This window comes from Tasmannia lanceolata, unplaced genomic scaffold, assembly GCF_043159265.1.
Source record: "Tasmannia lanceolata isolate RefF3 unplaced genomic scaffold, GAP_Taslan_0.1 ptg000026l, whole genome shotgun sequence".
Taxonomy (NCBI): Eukaryota; Viridiplantae; Streptophyta; class Magnoliopsida; order Canellales; family Winteraceae; genus Tasmannia; species Tasmannia lanceolata.
In genome coordinates, this window is record NW_027518703.1 from 1,357,463 (window position 1) to 1,378,543 (window position 21,081).

Consider the following 21,081-nt stretch of genomic DNA (forward strand, 5'->3'; position numbering starts at 1 on the left):
ATCATTGATTATAGTGGTTTGGGAGGTATGAAGCATTTATTCTCTGGTGAAGTTAGGGAGTGGTCCTTTCGCTCGCTCGTCAGGGTATCGCTTGGAAGTTTCTTCCATCTTTGTCCACTGAGATGGTGTAGCAAGGCGGATTTTCAGCTCCTGCCTTGTGCCTCAGAACTCTCTTATGTCCCTCCACGGAATGATTCGGGCTTGGTTTCTTCTCAACAGGTGCTTGAATTGATGGTGGATCATACCATGCACATTAGTTCTCATCTGGGTCTAATATTTCAGGGTCCCGTTGAGGAATATAGGTCTAGCATAAAGGCGGCAGAACTACGGGAGATCGCTGGAGTGTCATCTTCAGCCTCCCTATCCGAAGTAAACCTGAAACGCACGGAGCGCGAATTGGTGAGACTTCAATCGGATATCAATTATGATTCTGGATCGCATAGCAAAGGTCTCACATCCCAGAAAAAAGGAAGAAAGTCTGGTATCAGGGCGGGGAGGAATTCATCGGAATACAGTTGTTAATGAAGATTTTATCCTGGAATATAAACGGCTTGGGCTCTCGGGAGAAAAGAATTCAAATCAAAGCATTAGTTAAACATCGGCGCCCTGAGGTTGTTTGTCTTCAGGAAACAAAGATGGAGCAAATCCGTAACATAGATATGAGAAGCATGGGGTTCAATACTGACTGGAATTTTGCTTTCTTAGCATCCAAAGGGGCTTCAGGGGGCATATTGGTGGCTTGGGATTCAGTCTTGTGGGACAGCACGGATGTTTGGCGTGGAGTTTTCTCTCTCTCCGTTGCTTTCCGAAAATGCAATGATAATTCAGTCTGGTTCTTCTCAAGCGTCTATGGTCCTTTGTCATCCTCTGAGAAGTGTCTTTTTTGGGAAGAATTAAATCAGACGCGACGCCTATGTTCCGCTCCTTGGTGTATCGGGGGGGATTTCAATGAAGTTCTGGGATCAAGAGATCGCCTTGGGGGACAGCGAGTCACTGCGGGCATGAGATCTTTCGCTGATTTCATCGCAATCAATGAGCTCGCAGATTTACCTTTGGGTGGCTCCTCTTTCACCTGGGCCAGAGGTTCGAACCGAAGTCGGCTTGATCGATTTCTTCTCTCGGGTGACTGGTTGGCAATTCTTTCTGAAGTCTATCAGCAGGCTTTACCCCATTCAGTTTCCGACCATTGCCCTCTCCTTTTGTCTCCTAAAATGGAGTTCTGGGGTCCGCCCCCCTTCAGATTTGAAATAGCTTGGCTGGAAAATCCTCAAATGGAGGCTCTCTTAGTCCGATGGTGGTCTGAAAGCGTATTTGAAGGTCCAGGGGACGTAGTTATAGGCAAAAAATTACGCTTCATTAAGGGGAAATTAAAAGAGTGGGATAAGGAACAGAAAGAAGTGGACCAAGGCAGGAAGAGGATTCTTGAGGACAGATTGATGGAGATAAATACATTGGCAGAGAGTGGTTTGGCCTCGGCGGAGGATTATGAGCAACAAGGAAGATTAATTCAAGAGCATAAAGAGTTGTTGATGCTTAAAGAAATCTCTTGGCGCCAAAGATCTCGAGTCAAGTGGTTGTTGGAGGGAGATAAAAACACAGCCTTCTTCCATGCCATGGCTAGTGCTCGCAGAAGAAGGAACGGAATTGAATCCTTAGAAGTGGAGGGGGAGATTGTATCTGACAAGGAGCGAATTATTGAAGAAATTATTGAATTCTACAGATCTTTATACTCAGCTGATGGGATGTTACGCCCAATTCCTCAAGACATTTGTTTTTATAGCTTAAGCCTGGAAGCCTCAGCCGGATTGGAAATCCCTTTCTCTGAGGTGGAAATCCGATCAGCCCTATTTTCTCTGGCAAAAGATAAAGCCCCTGGACCCGATGGTTTTTGTTTGGCTTTCTTTCAAACTTGCTGGGAAACAGTAAAATCGGACATTCTTCGATTCTTCATAGAATTTTTTGAGGGAGCCATCCTTGACAAAGGGACAGGTGCAACTTTTCTCGTCCTCATTCCAAAAATTGAAGGAGCAACAAAAAGCTCGGATTTTCGCCCGATTAGCTTGGTGGGCAGCCTTTACAAAGTCCTCGCAAAGGTTCTGGCGGATCGTATCAAAGTGGTTCTTCCTTCCATTATATCGGTCTGTCAAAGTGCCTTTATAAGCAACCGGCAAATTCTTGATTGTTCTTTAACAGCCAATGAAGCCATTGACTATTATCGGAGGAAGGGGGAAGGCGGCATTCTATGCAAGCTTGACATGGAGAAGGCATATGACTGAGTGGATTGGGCAGCATTAGATTTTCTCATGGGTCGTATGGGCTTTGGGGGTCGGTGGAGAGGGTGGATCCGGAACTGCTCATCGTCCGCCTGGTTTTCTGTCCTCATCAACGGATCAGCAAAAGGATTCTTCAAATCTTCTAGAGGATTGCGGCAGGGCGATCCTCTCTCTCCTTTTCTTTTCCTGATTGTGGCCGAATCACTGTGCAGACTGCTGAAAAAAGGAAGTGAGTTGGGGCTATATCAAGGGTTCCTTATTGATGAGAGTAAGGTGGAAGTATCGCTTCTTCAGTTTGCGGATGACACTCTTCTGTTCTGTTCTCCGGTCATATCCCAGATTCTCAACCTTAAAGCAATGCTTCGTTGTTATGAGATGGTTTCGGGTCAAAGATCTAATTTCGCAAAATCTCGGTTGTTCGCGATCAATGTTTCTGAGAGCGATGCATCCTTTTTCGCCGGAATTGTGGGGTGTGGTTTAGATGTCTTTCCAGCAACCTATCTGGGTCTTCCTCTTGGTGTGGGTCGACCGAAACACAACCTATGGGCTCCTATTATTCAAAGGATTGAGCGACGTTTGGCTACCTGGAAGCGCCGGTTGGTTTCCAAAAGAGGTAGATTAGTGCTTATAAAGGCCGTTCTATCCAATATGCCGATATATTTTCTATCTCTTTTTCAATGTCCCGCCTCGGTTGCTAAACGCATCGAACAAATTCAGAGACGCTTCCTGTGGGGCGGATCAGGGTCTTCCAAGGGGGTCTCCCTGATTAAATGGAGTATGGTCTGCTTGCCTACTAAAAATGGAGGTTTGGGTATCAGGAGGGTTCAGAGTTTTAACAAGGCCCTTATGGGCAAGTGGCTGTGGAGATTTGGCGAAGAACAATCCTCTTTGTGGGTCCGGGTCATTGGAAGTAAGTATGGTTCAGATCATGGGCATTGGGACTCTGTTGATAATTTTAAACTCAAAGGTCTCACGGTTTGGAGGGACATCTTGAAGTTGAAGTCGTTATTTGCTCCTGGCGTCCGATTCAGAGTATATAGGGGGGATCGGGTTCGGTTCTGGCAGGATTCTTGGTGTTCGGATGATCCTCTTCAAGTGATGTTTCCTGACTTATTCATCGTTTCATCTCAGAAAGAGGCCTGGGTATCAAAATGTTTTGCAAGGGAACATGGGAAGGTGGATTGGTCTCCTAAGTTTCGCAGAGACTTCTTTGTTAGGGAGTTAAGCTCTTACAGCGCCCTCCTCTCCTTATTGGATTCTTGCTTTATCAAGTCTTCGGGCGTAGATTGTCGGATTTGGATTTGGAATCCTTCGGGGATATTTTCAGTCAAATCTTTTTATAACCATCTGATCCCTTCTTTAGTGGAGCACGTGTCCTCCTCGGTTTGGAGACAATCTTGCCCTCCGAGAGTTGCTTTCTTTGGGTGGTCGGTTAGCTGGGGCCGCATTCAAACTATGGATTTTTTGAGGAAGCGAGGAATGTGGTTGGTAGATCACTGTCCTCTATGTTTATCCGCTGGGGAATCCATTGACCACCTTTTCATACACTGTAAGGTTGCTCGTCATATTTGGGGTCTTATTTTTTCTCGTTTTGGAATCAGTTGGGTCCCCTCCAACTCTATGGCTGAATTCATTCAGAGTTGGGCCTGGACTCCTTGGAAAAGGAAAGGCAGAACGCTGTGGAAGATGTGTCTCCTAGCCTCATGGTGGTTCTTGTGGAAAGAGAGGAATGCTCGTATCTTTGAAGGGAAGGCTAGATCTCCCTATTGAATTTATATTCAGTTGATAGCTGCGGTCATATCCTGGGCTCGAAGCCTTCCTCTGTTTCGTTTTGTTTCAGCTTTCGACCTCTGGGAAGGATGGTCAATCATATGCTTGGAATCGGCTACCAAAGTGAAAATCCTCCCCTCCTGGATTCCTCCTCCTCAGGGGTCCCTGAAACTTAACTTTGACGGATCGTCTATCGGCAATCCAGGAATGGCAGGAGTAGGGGGGTTATGTAGAAACCACAAAGGGGAAGTCCTCTGGGCCTACTCGGGGCCTATCGGAGTGGCAGACTCAAACGAGGCAGAGGTCCGAGCCGTTCATAGCGGGCTTCTCTCGATGCCTCGTCTGGAGTGCGACAACATTATCGTCGAAGGGGATTCCTTAAATGTTATTCGCTGGCTTTCGGGTAACGCTTCTCCCCCTTGGCGATTTTTGCCTCTCTTAGAGGAAATTGAGGACAGAGCTAAGGGCTCCTCAATAGTTTTTCGCCATGTCAGGAGATCAGCCAATGCGGAAGCAGACACCCTTGCCAAGAAAGGAGTTTTTCGGGCCGCGTTTGAGTACTTTGACTATCTACCTCCTTGAATTATTGCACTGCTATCTTTGTATTATCTTTGTTCCTTCAGGACCACCTCGGTTCTGTTTTTACATATATATATATATATATATATATATATATATATATATATATATATATATATTCTGTTGCCCTTTTCAAAAGAAAAAAGAATCTCCCTCCATTATAAGCTTTCTCAAACTACCGAAATTTAAGGAATCCAGATTCCTTGATGGATTGCTCTCACCTCTGCCTCATTGGGGTTCTTGACTCTGATTAGACCTCATTCAACCTATATACATGGTGACTCAACAAATGAAAAGTTCGGATCATCCTATTAGGTGGGCCCTGAGTACTTTCTGAAAAAAATTTATGGACCGTGCACGCAGACTATAAAATCTCCACATATGTACAATTTTGTAGAGCATTGCTCTTGTATTTAATTAGACACAAATCTTAATGTTGTGACATAAACCCAATTTTGTGGGTACAAGTTAAATTTAACCAAATTTTTTGTGTAATTAAATTTGTGTTGTTACCTTCGATATGTAGAGTGACTGCACATTATAGAAACCTTTATCGATCATAGGTTTGGAATCATCCTACATGGAGAAGATTTATGGGGTACAGTCTACTTAAATCGTGGCCCAACAAATGAATGGTTTGGATCATGCTATGAAGTGTGGGCCCTCAGTACTTTCTGAGAAAATAATGGACTTCACGCGTACAGCTTATAATGGGTCTACAATAGAATAGATGGATAACGATGCAAACATTATTTTAGTCGGAAGATCTACTATTCAAATGCCAGATTACAAGACATTGAATGGGCCATGGCAAATGCAAAGTAAGCCCCAATGATGGACGGTCCACATTAAGAATTGCTCTGGAATACTCCGCTGTGATGGACGATCCCAACTTGTTCAATGATCCAAACCTCTCATTTGTTGGTTCCGCCTCCAAAGGATTATCCTGACCATCCAATCTATAGACTGAAGACGCCATATAATGGATTGAAGAGTTGGAATTAATCATCCTGTAGGGATAATATTTTTGGGGAAGCCTAACAAATGAACGGTTTGGATCTTCGAACAAGGTGGACCCTAATAAATCTGCTGAACAGTGAGCCTGTTGCATCTGACAGCAGCCACCTCATGAATGAAGGCAAAATCTGCTGAACAGTGAGCGTGTGAGACTGCTGTCAGATGCGACCATCTGCAAAATGTCTTCTGCCATGGTCCCTAGCAAATCCCTCTAAAAAATAAATCAATTTTCACCGTGACCCTATAAATTGGGTATTTTTTAGTGACCCTCCTTGAAGGTAGCTTTTCAACCAAAATCCCATCGAATATTTCTTGATGACTAAATCATCCATCACTAAAGTTTAATATCCTTTGCTAAAGATAGAATTAAATAGTTAGAGGCTTAGGGCATCGTTAAACATACCCCTAAAAGAAACAAATATGAATAAAGATCTCTCTAACTAGGAGTTGGGGAGTTAGCCAGAGAATTCTGCTATCTTTTTTTTTTCAATAACGCCCACCCGTGAGTTATTCTCAAACGGCTAGAATGTCCAAGTTCTTTCTTCTTTTTTTCTGAATTGTAGAATGTCCAAGTTCCAGGCAGCATTTCCATGGAAAAATAGAAAAATGAGAAAATATTCTAAAAATCTTAAAAGGGCAAAAATCCTAAGACCCCCTATTTAATAAAAGAGGAAGTCTAAACTGAAGGGAGCCCTTGCAAAAAAGAGGTGAAAGGGCTCCCCCATCAGCCGTTATTAATGCATGATGGTGATGTGCAGCCAATGGGGGAGCCCTTTCACCTCTTTTTTGCAATGGCTCCCTTCAGTCTAGAATTCCTCTTTATAAAATGGTCCAAGTACCCTTTTATCTTAGAAAATGGCCAAAATGCCCCTATATCATGAGCAATGAAAAACATGCCTACATCCATTGACGAGAACACAATCTTTCATATGAGAAAACAAAATACAAGGATTACAATGGGATCAATCTACAAACTTGTAAACCCGCAACCATTTCCCTTGTATTCTTATTCAAGACCATAGCCAAGAGTAATCCGAGAAAAACCCAAGAGAACTCTCTCTCTCTCTCTCTCTCTCTCTCTCTCTCTCAAGCCCCACCACTCATGGACGTGTGATTTTTCTCTTTTATAAACCTAACCTAGCACCCCCTTCTTTCTCTCTCCTAAACCATCACTGGCCTTCCAATGTACCAACTACACACCTACGACTCTGCTTGACTCGATCAACACGGCTAATGTGGTTGTAATTGTCAAATATGGATAGGGATCTCTATCTGTCCTCCACATTGTAGGAACTATCACCTCCTCGCATCTTTGCAACTTGGAAGCACATCTTTGTACCAACTGCAAAAGACATCTTACACATGCTCAAGCTACTCTGTTTCTAACTAACCATCGAGATCTTAGGAACACTAGTTACCATATCCTGAACTAGACGATATAACTTGTCACACTTGGTATCCATCATCTTCTCCTTGGTATCCATCATCTTCTCCAGATTCTAATCCTTTAAACGCCTTCGCCAATCCCTGTTGAACAAGGATGTCCTTTACGATCTACTTAGGGTGAAACTACAATTTTCGTTGACTTGCCAATGTTGAATTGGGTAGCAATCGATTTTACCGTCGTCTCATATCACCCTTTTTGCAGAGCTCCACCTCAAACGAGAATCTCTCGAACAATCTTTCTACCTCAGATGATTGCTCTAACCAAGATCCAACCACAATCACTCCACTCGTGCCACAACCAATGATCGCTCCAATCACAATTCTGATACCATTGTTTTAGAAAATTCGATTCGATCATGCGCAAACAAACAAAAAAAATATAAATAAAAGAAAACCACAACATGAACACCAAAGTTTTACATGGTACGACTAAGAAATCTCTGATTTAATGTGATATTAGAGCAGCCTATCATGGCCTTGCCCTGATTACAACAACGCCCATCACTGACTACCTCTAACCCCCTCATTTCATTTTCCGAAGAAGAAATGACTGCAAACCGGTAACCCTCTCACCTCCTCCTTACCAAACTGACCACAGTAAACCGGCACATAGCCTTGTCTGTGTGCGACCAGCCTTACGACATCTGAAAGATCGCATTGCAAGAGGCTCCGTGAGCTATTCCAGTTGGCGCATCCACCATCCACCGCTTCCTTGCCTCCGGCAACCCTTGCTCTAGCTTCTTACCCGCCAGCATTTCCTACTCCCTCGTTGGCTTCGACCCTTTCTCCGTCAACCACATCCGCTCATCCGGCAAAAGAAAAAAAGAAATAGTCCTACAAGTGGTCCTTCCTTAACATATTATGGCACCAAATGATGAAAGTAGTAGTTCCTTTTCACACCATTCAAGAGGGTAACAGGTAACGATGTGATATGGCTTGATACATCCATATAGTTTGGCTTCCTACGAAGGTTTCACCTGCGGTTCCGTAAACTACTCTATTTCTTTCTCTCAGTATATTTTCCCATTTTCTTGTTTTTTTTAAGAAGAAAGATCGATATGCTGCATGTTTGCATGTGATTTGTGCCACGTTATGGCTCGAATTTTAAGATTGGACTAGTGGATGATGTGACCCTGAGTTTGAGTCTATCGATGAGCCCACCCGCCCCAGATTGTGAATCCCGGACCAATTAATATACTCTTGAGTCCAATAATCGGTTTGGGACTCACAATCAGTTCACATAATCTTAAACGAACAGGGACTTAGTGGACCATCGTGAAGTGACCCATTCGGTCCCTGTGATAGAGAGCTTATGGCAGTACAATTCCTTTGCAAAGACATGTAATGTAATCTTTTTCTTTTCTTTTTAAGTTTTCTAGCAAAAAGGCACAGTAAAGGAGTAAAATAAAAAATTAATAAAATTTAGATTTTATTTCTTACCCGCCTCCCATCCATCTACCTTCATCCAGCTGCATTAGACTACACAGCCTGAAGCTCATTTCTTCAGAAATTGCTAGCTGCATTTTGGCTCTGGCTACTTTCAACTAAAACACCAGCACCTTCCCTCCTTCTCTTAGATTGATAGATGCTTCTCTTACCAAGCGCTGGCGTAGGAATAGATCTGTTGTTGCTATGCTAATAGAGGTTCATAGATAATTTTATACTTAGAAGAGGGTAAGTCGGTAGGCCCACCCCCTTAAAATGCAGGAGAGCGGTTTCACTTAGTACAGAGATATGTCTCTAAGAGGCTTGCCTTCTAGGTGACCTAATTACCATAGTCATCTCATAGGAAGGATTAGGGGTGTCAACGGATCCACTTTTGATCCTATCGAACCGTCCATCAGAGGTCCTGCTTACATTATAGAAAGTTAAATTCTTGGCAGAGGGTGAGGGAAAGCGTGAGCAAGAGTGGCCACAGCACAGTAGCTTAAGGACTTAGGGTCAATAGTTAGAGAAGGATGAAAAGAGAGTCACTCAATACTTGAGAGAGATGAATAACAAAATACTAAAAATGGGAATGGTTCGAAAAAAAATATATGCATCTAATTTTTACTAAAATACTCCTGAAATAATACAAAATTATAAAAATTTTGAGGATGTTTTCATAAAATGATAAAATAAAATTAGATTTAAGACTGTCCCACGGGGCCACGGGTTTTTCTAGTTGCTTGGATCTGAGCAAAAATATTTTGGATTCTGTAATAGGGATCCTAAATGTGTCCATAGAACCTCGTAATGTATCTATATCTGTTTGATTAATTCGGGTTTTTCTAGTAGGTTTGCTGGATTGATGAGTGTTACGAGTAGTATAAAAATGGGCATCCATCATATTTCAAGTTGAGTTATCATAGTTGTGAAATTAATAATAAAGGCTTAACTTCAAAGCCAAGTTCAATCTAGGTACTTGTGTTGATACTCCCAATCTATGGTAGATGCATCTTAGATCACGTAGTTAAGAAGATCAAATTATATTTCCACCCCATTTTTCCAGCAGTTTCACTGTTTTTTTTTTCATCTTAGACCAATTAAGTCCGTAATCATGAAAGGGACTAAGTTTCGGTCGCAGCTTTAAGATCAAAAGAGAAGATATCAACCATCCCTCTGAATCTTTTAAGGGGAGCCGTCTGATCGAAAGTTCCATCAGTCAGAAGACTAGACAGAACCTCCATGACCCAATCATGTAGAGGCCGTACCAAGGCCTGATACAGCGGGTTCGCAATGGCGAAGATCCCAAACAATTTCAAGATATGATCAATGACCAAATATCAATTTCACAGACTCCGTAAGCCGCCCCCCCCCCCCCCCCCCCCCCCCCCCCTCCTTTTGTTTTAAGATTTGAGATTGATTTGAGTCCAAAAAGTATTGTGTGCAAAATTTGGCGTTCGATTCCCATTTTACATCTTAGCAATATATATGCATTTCTGTTGGGATGTAGAATTGATTTGGGTCTGAAATCAATTCTACTACTGCGAACTAAACATCCAATTTTGCCAAGAATTGGTTTTGGACTAAAAATTGATTCTCAAACTCCAACACAACACCCTAAACTAATTTCATGGAGAGAACATCTAGAAATGTATCTTCTTCCTTATGAAAAAAGTGAGCATTTTTGTTGCTAGTACTATCATCTGTTAGAGACAGTACACATTCAAATGGACCATCAAACACATTGTTGTAGCTCTTCAGATTGATTGAATGGGGAGATGATCTTATCCTCGAGTTCAAATTCATTAATTAATGAGATGTCTCTAAGTTAATTACCATGTTAGAAAAAGATGTTTAGATAACGTGGAAAGTGGTTCAATCTGCTCATGTGGTGGGCCCTAACAAAGTTAATTTTAATCTAGGAAATTCTAGCTAGTTGGAAATTGATTTTGGGCCCTATTGTAGAAATGACATGCGAAATGGGCTTTGATTAAAACAAATGGATACAAACTTAAGCAGAATACAGGGATATAATCTGTTGTTTTAGGTACCTTCCTACTAGCATTAATTTTATATTATGCTTTGGTTGGGATGCGCCAGGCCAGTGTAGTAGTGTGTAGACACCCCATTTTGACCTGACCCCAATATTCTCAAAAAAAAATCAAATAAATCCCGAAATCGATCCCTGAAATCGAATTCAAAATTCCCCACACTCAATTTTCAAGTCCCTGAAACCGATTCCCGAAATTTCTAGAACTTGAGTTCCAATTACAGAAGAGCCTGAAAAATCCGAAAATGCCAGCTTGAAAATCATTTCTGGAAATATTCTGAAAAGCCTGAGTGATCCCGACGCCCCATCGATATCCTCTGTTCAATTGCCCCGACCTTCCCTTTTATTTCTGCAAAAATTAGGCAACCTACAGCGTGCCCCAAAATTTTGGTATTGGCACTCCTCTGTTTCGATCCCCCGGGCTCCAATCTATATCAGCGCAGCCCTTTAAACACTAGATGACAAGATGATTTGCAAAGGTATCAAAATGAGATGGTGCTAATATCATTTTCAAAGATAAAAGGGATAAAAGGAGTGGATTCAAACACCAGGGAGGAGGTGTGCTGATATCAATGCCCTCTAGAGAAAATGATCAAGGGCTGAAAACAGCCAAGAGAAAATAAGTGGTAAATGGATGGCTAGGATTAGAGTGAAGGATAAAACCCTAGATATAAAATCCCAAAGAAGAGCTCGTGAGAGGGAGGAGGGGGTTCTTGATGTTGGCTTCTCCCAACAGGGGAGCCGCATAGGGGCAGCCACCGAGAGGAGAGAGAGAGAGAGAGAGAGAGAGAGAGAGAGAGAGAGAGAGAGAGAGAGAGGGAGGGAGGAGAGAAAAGGGGAGCCGCCATCTTCGTCTCTGTAGACACCCCATTTTGACCGTACCCTAAACCCTTCAGGATTGAGTAAAACCTTATTAAACCAATGCTTTAGGACCCCAAATTTTGCCCCAAGATAGGTTAGGGTCCCAGCTAGGTCCCCATAAAATTTCGTCAAAATCCAAGCACGTTTGACTAGCAAACGAGCCGATTTAGTATCGTGATACAAGTTCAGAAGGGGGGTGGATTATCCTGGAACGGTACCGAGCAGATCTGAATAGGACGCGATTCGGTGGTGCGCTTATCAAAAATTCGCGCAAAACCGTGCTCTCATCAAATAGTAGTGCCAATATCCGCACCCGATTTTTGTTATAAATATCTGTTTAAACTCATTTGAAGAAAAAGAGAAAAATTCAGAATTTCCATTTTCCCCCTTTCTAGAGAGAGAAACTCTGCGAAGTTAGAGAGAGAGAGAATAGATCTCGTGCGATCCAAACCCTAAATTTGTTCCTATTTCTTCTCCGATCGTCTTTCGGCCAATTTTCCGACTGGATCATCTTCTCTGGCGAACTCAAGCTCTGGCCGGCCCTTAAGATCATCCATCACTTTGATTATCTTCTTTCAAAACCTTCAGCTAACTCCAAATTTCGGTAAGATTCTATTAGATCTTGACATTACTTCATCAGATCTGGTGAATCATTATCATTTCTGGTAAGATTTGTCAAATTCCGGTTACCTTCTCCGGCTAACTTCACTAGATTCCGGCCTTCTCCGATCAAAGTCCTTCTTTACTTTTTCTCTGTATAGATCTTCACTTTCTTTTTGTTTTCTTCATCTATAGATAGATTTTCATCTGTTTATTTCTCGAAACCCTAACTAAGAGCCCTAGATCTACGAATTTGTTGAAAAAAAAATATAAAGATCTACAAAGAAGAGTTGTAAATAGAGAGAGATCGAAAGCTACAGAGAGAAATTTGAGAGGATTGTAAAGAGGAGAAATTGCAGAAATTTGTTTGATTTGAGCAAGGTTTGAGCATCTCAGAGCTTTTCAAAGGCAAAATCAACTAGGTTCCAACGAAGCTTGATCATTTCGAAGTTCTAAAAAAGGATAATGCAAGTGTAAAAGACAGGGGATTTAATGAATCTCTTTGGAGAATGATACCTGCTTTCGAAGTTCTCTGCAAGTGCTAGTAATCGATTTGATCTTTGCTTTTATTTCAATTTGATACATGAAATTTTTTGTTTTGTTTTGAGAATTGGCTATTAGCATTAGTAATTTTGAAAATTGCGCCAGCAGCTAGTTGATCATTTACTTATATAGAATATTATTCAGGGAAGTCACATTTTCTTTTACTTGTATTTGAATTTTGAATAGTGTTTTATTGCCAAGGTTTGAATATATTGTCTTGCTATAAATTTAGATCAAACTGAAACATAGAGTTTAGGGAAAGTTGATTGATTGATTTTTATTTTGGCACTACTAGTTAGTATCCTATAGCTTTATGTTCTTGAGATATTAGCCGAAATTTTACTCTTATAATGATACCATTCTTCCTTCATTACATCAGTGTATGTGTGATAATTCCCTCTTTTGCTTCATGATTGTTTCAAGTAGAACAAAATTTTATTACAAGGTGGAAGCTTTCGCTAAGACTACCTTTGTTATCCTTGATTTGTTCTCTAAAGGAGAATGGTTACTTCATGACCAATTTTTTTGTTTGAGATATCTGCTGGTCGTTGGAGACTTCCTTTTTGGACATAATTCTTTATAATGCACATGAGTTCAGTTTGTGAGGGGTGTTTGCGAAGAAACTGAAACTTTTCAGGAATTATACACTTAGGTTAGAGTTGACAAAGGCTTTGTTTCTATTATGCTTATAAATGTATGAATCAGTAAGTATATATTGTAATAATGGGTTTGAGGTTACATCAGTTGAATTAATTTGATTGAGGCTTTGGGTTATGTTTATATCTGTCAGAGTATCTTTTGTTAATCCTATTAAAACAGTATTCTTTTTAATATCTCTAAGGCTTTGGTATGTGTGCTTGAAGAGCGTGTTTTATTTAACTTTGGTTTGTGTCCTTGAGATCTGAAATGTTGGTTTGGGACCTTTATGAGTTAATGAGTTGCTTTTAGAATATTTTCTTTTGGTTTTTAATGATCTAGCTTACAGCCCTCATGTCCCATTTGATAGGCACAACCCCATCCCATTTGATAATTTCAGCCTCATTCCATTTGATATGCACAGCTCTCATGTCCCATTTGATAGGCACAACCCCATCCCATTTGATAATTTCAGCCCCATTCCATTTGATATGCACAGCTCTCATGGCCCATTTGATGTGCACAGCTCTCATGTCCCATTTGATAATTTCAGCCCCATTCCATTTGATATGCACAGCTCTCATGTCCCATTTGATAGGCACAGCCCATCCCATTTGTATAGGCACAGCCCATCCCATTCGTATAGGCACAGCCCATCCCATTTGTATAGGCACAGCCCATCCCATTTGTATATGAACAGCCCCTAGCCCATCAAATGGACAACCAGTCCCGTGCCCACCCAGTACCCATCAAGTGCATAACCTAACCAGTCTAGTGCCTAACCATTACATAACTAGTGCCTAACCAGCCCAATGATTCAGCCCTGTTTTGGCATTTTATTTATTTTTTAGTTCATTTAGTTCAACTATTATCTTGCTTTGGCATGACAATTATTCACCTTGTTGTCACATGTGTAGATCTCCTATTTTATACTAACTTAGTCTTTGGTTCTACTCCTTGTTTTGCACTATTTTAGCCCCTAATTCAGCTCATATTTTGGCATAATTCAGCTCATGAGTCGTTCTTAGTTTTGATACAAAAGCTAATCCATATTGCTGTCCCTGTTTTGACATGGTTCAATATGGACTAGTTCAATCTTGTCTTGGCATAATTTTATGAATGGTTTATGCTCCCTATTTTCTATGAGTGCAGACCTAATTCAGTTTAAGGTTGCATCCTTGTTTTGTGTAGAAAGCCTCGACTTCTTGTCAAGGGCTTATCTTGTTTTCATAATTCTTGATTTATATGTCTAAAGGTTTATTTATCATGAGGAAATTAGTAGGACCTAACCCATGTTTGTTTTGAAAAATGAGAATGAGAACTGGATAACAATTTCAAGCTAGGCTGTGATTTTGAAATACGCAAGGAAAACAATCTATAAACTAGGGTGTATGTGTCTGTAAGTGTCCATATGTGTGTGTGTAAATGTGTAGATGGGTGTCTATCACATCAAGTATGTGTTTAGTTTTATCTCTATGATCGTATATGTTTTCAGCCCATTCATTTATAGTTCAGTTCTATGTCTGAATTATCGTGTGACATTTTACAAGCTGTTCATAGGATGCATGTGCTCAAGACATGATGATGGTGTGTAAGTACCCATGACCAATTATCTTCCTAGCTTGTTGAGATTATTAGATGCTATTAGCTATAAGGTCATGGATTAATATGTTCCTCTGGTTTTGTAAATGTTTCTGTGATTTTATAAACTTAAGTGCATTTCATTTAGCTCAAAAGATTATTCTTATTGATTCAAAGGTGAATATGCCTCATTTTTTTTTTAATCTATAAGTCACAATTTGAATTCATCGCTTAAGACCTTTTATGTTTTAATATCATGCTCTTAAAATAAAATAGCTTCATTTTCTGTCAATGATTACACTAGTCACTAAAGGTAATTAGAGTTTTTGACAATTTTTTAAGAAAATGGGTAATAAGGTATAATATGGCAGAGCTAATTTGTTTAGATGTTATTGTCAGGCTTAATGCACCAAATCACAGCTACTGTTATTATGTGACTGTAAGGTTTCTGTATTGTTTGATATAAAGGTGATACATATATAAAGACATTGCTAGTATCTTTTGCTTTCACCAATGAGTTCTCTACTAGGAGTCTGTCACTTTCCTTAGCGCCTTTGAGAAAATTGTATTGACCTTTAACTAAGAATTTTCTGGAATTTGTTATAGTAAACTAAGAATGATTATAGTAAGGTAAAAATATTAATTTCCTTAGGATTATTCTACATTGTTGCATAGTTTACATTCTTCATAGATAGAGATATATTATCATTTATAAGGAGAATTGAAATACCTTTGTCCTAAAGAATATGAAAGAATATGATTAGTATTTTATTCCATTGAAGAATATGAAAGAGATCCTTTATCCTTAAAATTCAAGAAATGCCTGTTCATTGCAAGGGTGATGAAGGCGTTAGCCCAAGCCCATTATTAGGGGACTTGCTCAGTCCAAGTAGTATTCCCCTCTCTCATTTGAAAGACTTGCCCAAGTCTTTTAGATGTATATCCCTTAAGACCTTAGGTTCCCCTATTCAATGCGTAGGCAAATAAAGAGATATCTTGAGCCCTTTTTTAAAGAGACAAGCTATGTCTCAACAGAAAGATCAAACCCTTTTAGGAGACAAGCTATGTCTCGGTAGAAAGTCAAATCATTTGGAGACAGGCTTTGTCTCATCAATGAGTCAATCCATAGGAGACTATTCAAGTCTCACAAAGTTGCCCCCCTTTGAAGAGACTAGCTATGTCTCATTTAAGAAAATCCAACTCATTTTGAGACAGGCTTTGTCTCATTAGCACCTCCTTCTTAGAATTGCTAATTTTAGAGTCAGTCCTTAGCATAGGAATCTCTCCTTAGCTAGGAGTCAGTCTTTCAGTTTCAGGAGTCAGTCCTATCATCATAGGGGTTAGGATTCTGTCCAACCTCTCATCAAGTCATGTGATTTTTATCCGCTCCTGCAAGGTATAGGATGCTGTCCAACCCTTGCAGAGTTGTTATTCTGTTCATTCCTCCGTAAAGCATAGGATGTTGTCCAACCTTTGCGGGATATCGGGAGCCTGTCCTCCCCTTATGATGATAGGATTCTGTCATCTTGTGTCTGAAAAACCAAAAAATCTCAAAAATCTCGAGTCATTAGGAGTAGTTAGGAAAATCTTTTTCCGAACTACGTTGGCTTGATCCTCTTTCACGAGGTACGTAGTGCAGCTTGGGATCTTTATCCCAGTTCCAGCCAAACCTTTAAAAATAAATATTTCAAACCTTCCAAAAATACAAAACTTCTTCAAAACATTTTTCAAAAAGATCTTCCCCTAGAGTTAGGAGTCTGTTCTAGATATTCGGGGTGTTTTAGAGTTAGGGGCTATCTTGATTTGTATTGATATGGTGTGTCCTGTCGTGTGAGTGTCCCTAGAGTTAGGAGGCCTCAAGATTGATCGGTTAGACACTTAGTCGAACCGATGGCTAGACTAGGAAGCATATAGTCAGCCCATGGTTTTCTTTAGGATGCACAGCCTAGTTACACATAGGATGTAGGGCTCACCTGCATTAGCTTAAGGATAACCAACTTGCATTAGTTAGGGCATATAGAGAGTCCTAAAAATTACAATGCACTTGAATTTAAGCAATTTTACAAAAAAGCTTTAAAAATCAGTCGAGTCTAGTGGATCGAGTCTAGGATAGCGGTTCTAGACGGTTAGGCATCGTAGTTAGAATAGGTCATCGAACTATGTTGACTCCGATTCTTCCCAAGGCCGGGATACGTAGAACAGCTGGGATGGACGGCCATCTTGGTCCGAGTCAAGTCGCATTAGAGTTTTAGGATTTATTTTGTCCAGTCATGTATAGAATTGAATTGTGTTGTGTGTTTTGCTGTATTTTCTTACTTTAATGTACAGATCCTATACCTTTAGCTGTAGCATGCATGTGTTTGCACATCAGAACTCAGACACCAATTAGGTATGACACTCATAACCTAGCTATTATTAGGCGACACTTCTTTCATTTCTTTTATGTGTGCTTATTATTCATCTCCGAGACATGCATGATTAGATAGACATTTTCTCGGAGATTTTCGTTCCCATTTCATATGACTTCGCCCAAAACTCTTCAAAATTATTAAGTAAATGGCATAAGAGACCAGGTGTTTGCACTTGGGCGGATGAGGTGCTCTTTCGACCTTCCGAATTCGTAACCAGCCACGAACCTTCTTTTTATATCTCTGGTTATCCGTGGCAACAGAGCATAGTATGGGATCCTTGGCTCACTTCCTTGGATGGCGACTCTTCTTTGTTTGAGGTACACCTCGAATCTGAGCTAGTCCCTGAATCGAGAGGTATCTCATCCTTTGTATCGCCACTCATGCTGTGAGGGACAATTCTTTCGAGAGTTCCTTGGTAGAGCTCTCCATTCACGTGGATGATCCAGTGAGACCTAGTGTGGGGCACGTCCCCCACCGCTCTCTCGGATCGGAGTCCACAGTCTCCTCCGGCCGGAATCCGGCGAACTCATTTTCCCCACCATCTCAACCTCCACCACCAGATCTTTGTTTAGCTCCACCACGACCACCACCCGCAACCATCAATTCTGGTATTCCCCTCTGCAATTTCAGCCGCCACCTCCATCTTCACCATCTCCGGCCATTTGCTCCGGCTGTGCCACCTCCACCCACCCACCGACCATCTTCTTCTTCCCTAACCTCTTATCATCATCCTCACCATCATCAACCACACCCATTATATTTTCTTTTTTTTTAAAACCCATCTTCTCCGGCCGAAATCCGGCAAACCCCACCGGAATCCAAACCCATCCTCAACATATTTCAGCAAACCCTCTTTGCCATTCCATCTCTACCACCAAAACCCACTTTTCTAATCCAAACCCACATCCTTTTTCCCGCTCCACCACCACAGCAACCTCACCCTAACTCCGACCACTCCCCATCCTCGGCCACCATCGTTTTAGAGAGGGGTCTCTTGATTTTCGTTGAAGAAGGGGAGAGGGTATTGCACAGAGGGAGAAGGAGAAGAAAAGGAGAATCCGGCCACTTCCCATCTTCGGCCACCATCATCCGTCACCGCCAGCCACTACCTAAACCCCATTCCCACCTTCACCACTATCAGCCTCCATCAAAGCCTCCACCATTGCAACCCATTTTTTTATCAAACCCCATTTCTAACACCATTGATTCCGGCAATCTTGCCAGAATCCGGTCAACCTTCACCACAATTCCATTTCCTTGGCCACCTCCTCCATTTAATCCGGCGAGCCCAAGACCATCACCACCCCCATCATTTCCAGCCTTCATCTTCCCTTTAAACCCTTTTATATTTTACTTTAGAACCCCATTTTATCTCTCACCTCCAAGTTTATCACAGACCCCATCTTCCTCCCCATCCATTCCCACCATCAACGACCATTGTTTTAAGATTCCACTCCATCTAAAACCCTCTTTTCCACCATCATCCACATCATCTCCATCATTAGAACCCTTTAACCCATTTTCTTCACCCCAATTCCGGCCTCCTTCCTCGGCAAGTCTGCCGAAGATCTAATCACCCTTTATAATACCATTAATCCCTTTCCCATTTCTTCAAACCCTCTCCCATTGTAGCCCCATTTCACCATAAGCCACCTCCACTCGATCATCCATTTCTGCCACCATAACCATTTTATTTAGGGCTTTAGAACTCAGCACAACAACAAAAAAAATCAGATCCAAACCCCCTTCCAGTTTAGCCTCAAACCCATTTCATTTTCACCCTCTGCAAATTCTGTCAAGCTCACTGGTCATTCGATGAAGAAGAGTGCCGTTTCAATTCTCATAGAGGAATTTCTGCATTACCACACCAGAATTGGAGACCAAATTTCGGAAAAAGAGGGCAAACGAGGAGGTACAGCCTCCAATGGAGAAATGTCTCACCAGGTTAGTATCGTCATTAGCAAAATATTGTAGCGCGACTATCCACGGTTGGATTTTTCAATAGCGACATTACTAAGTTTTGATAATTGCATGTAATCAGCTAGTTTATGTTATTTCAACTGATCTTATGTGATTTGCTATTAACAGCCATGTTGGGAGGCTATACCAATTTCATTTGTCTCGCACATAGTCACGTTCCTTCTCTGTTTGTTTTCTCTAGTTCCTGTTGCCCGGTTTTCGGTCCCACAACTATGTTGTTTGTGAGTGTAAGACTATCAAGCCATCTCGCTACACCACCACTAGTTTGTGAGTTTATAGTAGTGTTTTCCATTGTCTTGGAATGGGTTAAATATGCTGCCTTGCTTGATTCCCATATCATCTCATATCCTACTCGTGAGTTTGATTTTCACGTGACTTGCTCCCTTGTTCATAGAATTAGAGTTGTGTTGCCTCCTACTTTGAAAATCTAGGAATACGGATGTAGACACCCCATTTTGACCGAACCCTAAACTTGTCATTTTGAATAAAACCCCTACCAAATGAGTGAGGTAGAGTCTTAAATTTTATCCTAGAGTAGGTTAGCGTCCCAAGTAGGTGTCTGAAAATTTTTAGAAAAATCCGATGAAAAATGTTAAGTCAAGTTCGTATTGTTATCAAGCTTGTAGAAGGGTGCGTTATTGAGGCAAAATGAGTGTGTCAATATCAAGGCATGGAGATAATGAATTTACTCCTATGGCATAAAGAGTAGTCATAAATACACTAGACAAGGGTTGTCCAAGGGAGGAAAAGGTGAGCAAATGTTTCATTTGACTTTTACAGGAAAGTTTTGATCGGCAAAAGGAGGCTGAATTAGGAATATATATAACTGCCCTCTGGTGTAAAAGTAATGGGCTGAAAAGGTGCTAATGAGGGTTGTCCAAGCAATTCCAAGGGCTGTCCAGGAAAAAAGTATGGGGAATACATCATTTTCCATTTATAAATGGAAGGGCATTCGGGCTCGAACAACGGCTTGCCTGCTCAGAAAAATCAGAGGTGGGATCCCATCTTTGTTCAAAACAGGAGGAGTGAACTACAAGGACTGTCCATAGTAAAACAAGGAGGTGCTAATGTCATCATTTGTTTCCCTTAAAATCGAGCAAGGATGCGCAAGGGCATAGAGAGGGGTGCAATTACCAAAATCAGAGAATGTTAAATCAACACACCCCTCATCAATAAAAACCCATCCAAGAAGGCATTAGAGTGTGGCTGTCCAATGTAGAAGACGGTGGCTGGCCAAGGAAAGAAAGGAAGGCAAATTTCTTATTTTATTTGGAGGAAAAGGGGAGTGAAGTATAGAAATGGAGAGTGCAACTACAAAAGCAGTAGGGTGTGGCTTTGGAAATTACGAGGTACTCACCTCATCCAAAAGAAACAAATGGAATCTGTAAAAGGAAGAGTGGGGTGAAATAGCAAATCATAGTGTGCCAATACTAAACCATGTGGTGTAAATAAGAGTAGAGATGGGGCTGTCAAATAAGAGTAGAGATGGGGCTGTCCACGGCAAAAAAATGTGGGTCAAATTTATCATTACCCCATTTTAAAGCCCATCGATTAGAGCTGGAAAAGGGGTATTTCATTTTTCTAAAAAAAAGAAGAAAAAATGGCAGAGAGAGAGAGAGGTGAGAGGGGAGGGAGCAAAGAGGGTTTTCTTATTTTCTTCTTCTTCTTCTGCTATTGATCCGATCCCACCGGAATTTCGGCCTACTCTGGCCGGCTTCACATCCCCTCACCTTCTTCACACTTCATCGGGCTTTAGAAGGTTTTCTATCCTCATCAGATCTAAAACCCTAACCCTTTTCTTCCTTCTTCGGTGAGATTCCAAGCCCCGAAATTCAGATATGATATTTGGAAGAGAGGAGTGAGAAAGAGAAGCCTTCGGTCTCCTTCTCCGACGAGGCTCCGGCGAGAT

The 21,081-nt window shown here is 41.2% G+C and overlaps 1 protein-coding gene across 1 annotated transcript; it reads left to right on the forward strand.

The window, feature by feature from the left end:
• The first annotated feature begins 635 nt into the window (after nucleotides 1-635).
• On the forward strand, nucleotides 636-2,276 carry LOC143858823 (uncharacterized). The gene is made up of 2 exons (XM_077369538.1): nucleotides 636-1,884; nucleotides 2,194-2,276. The coding sequence occupies exons 1-2, from the start codon at nucleotides 636-638 to the stop codon at nucleotides 2,274-2,276; spliced, it is 1,332 nt and encodes a 443-aa protein (XP_077225653.1).
• The last annotated feature ends 18,805 nt before the right edge of the window (nucleotides 2,277-21,081 follow it).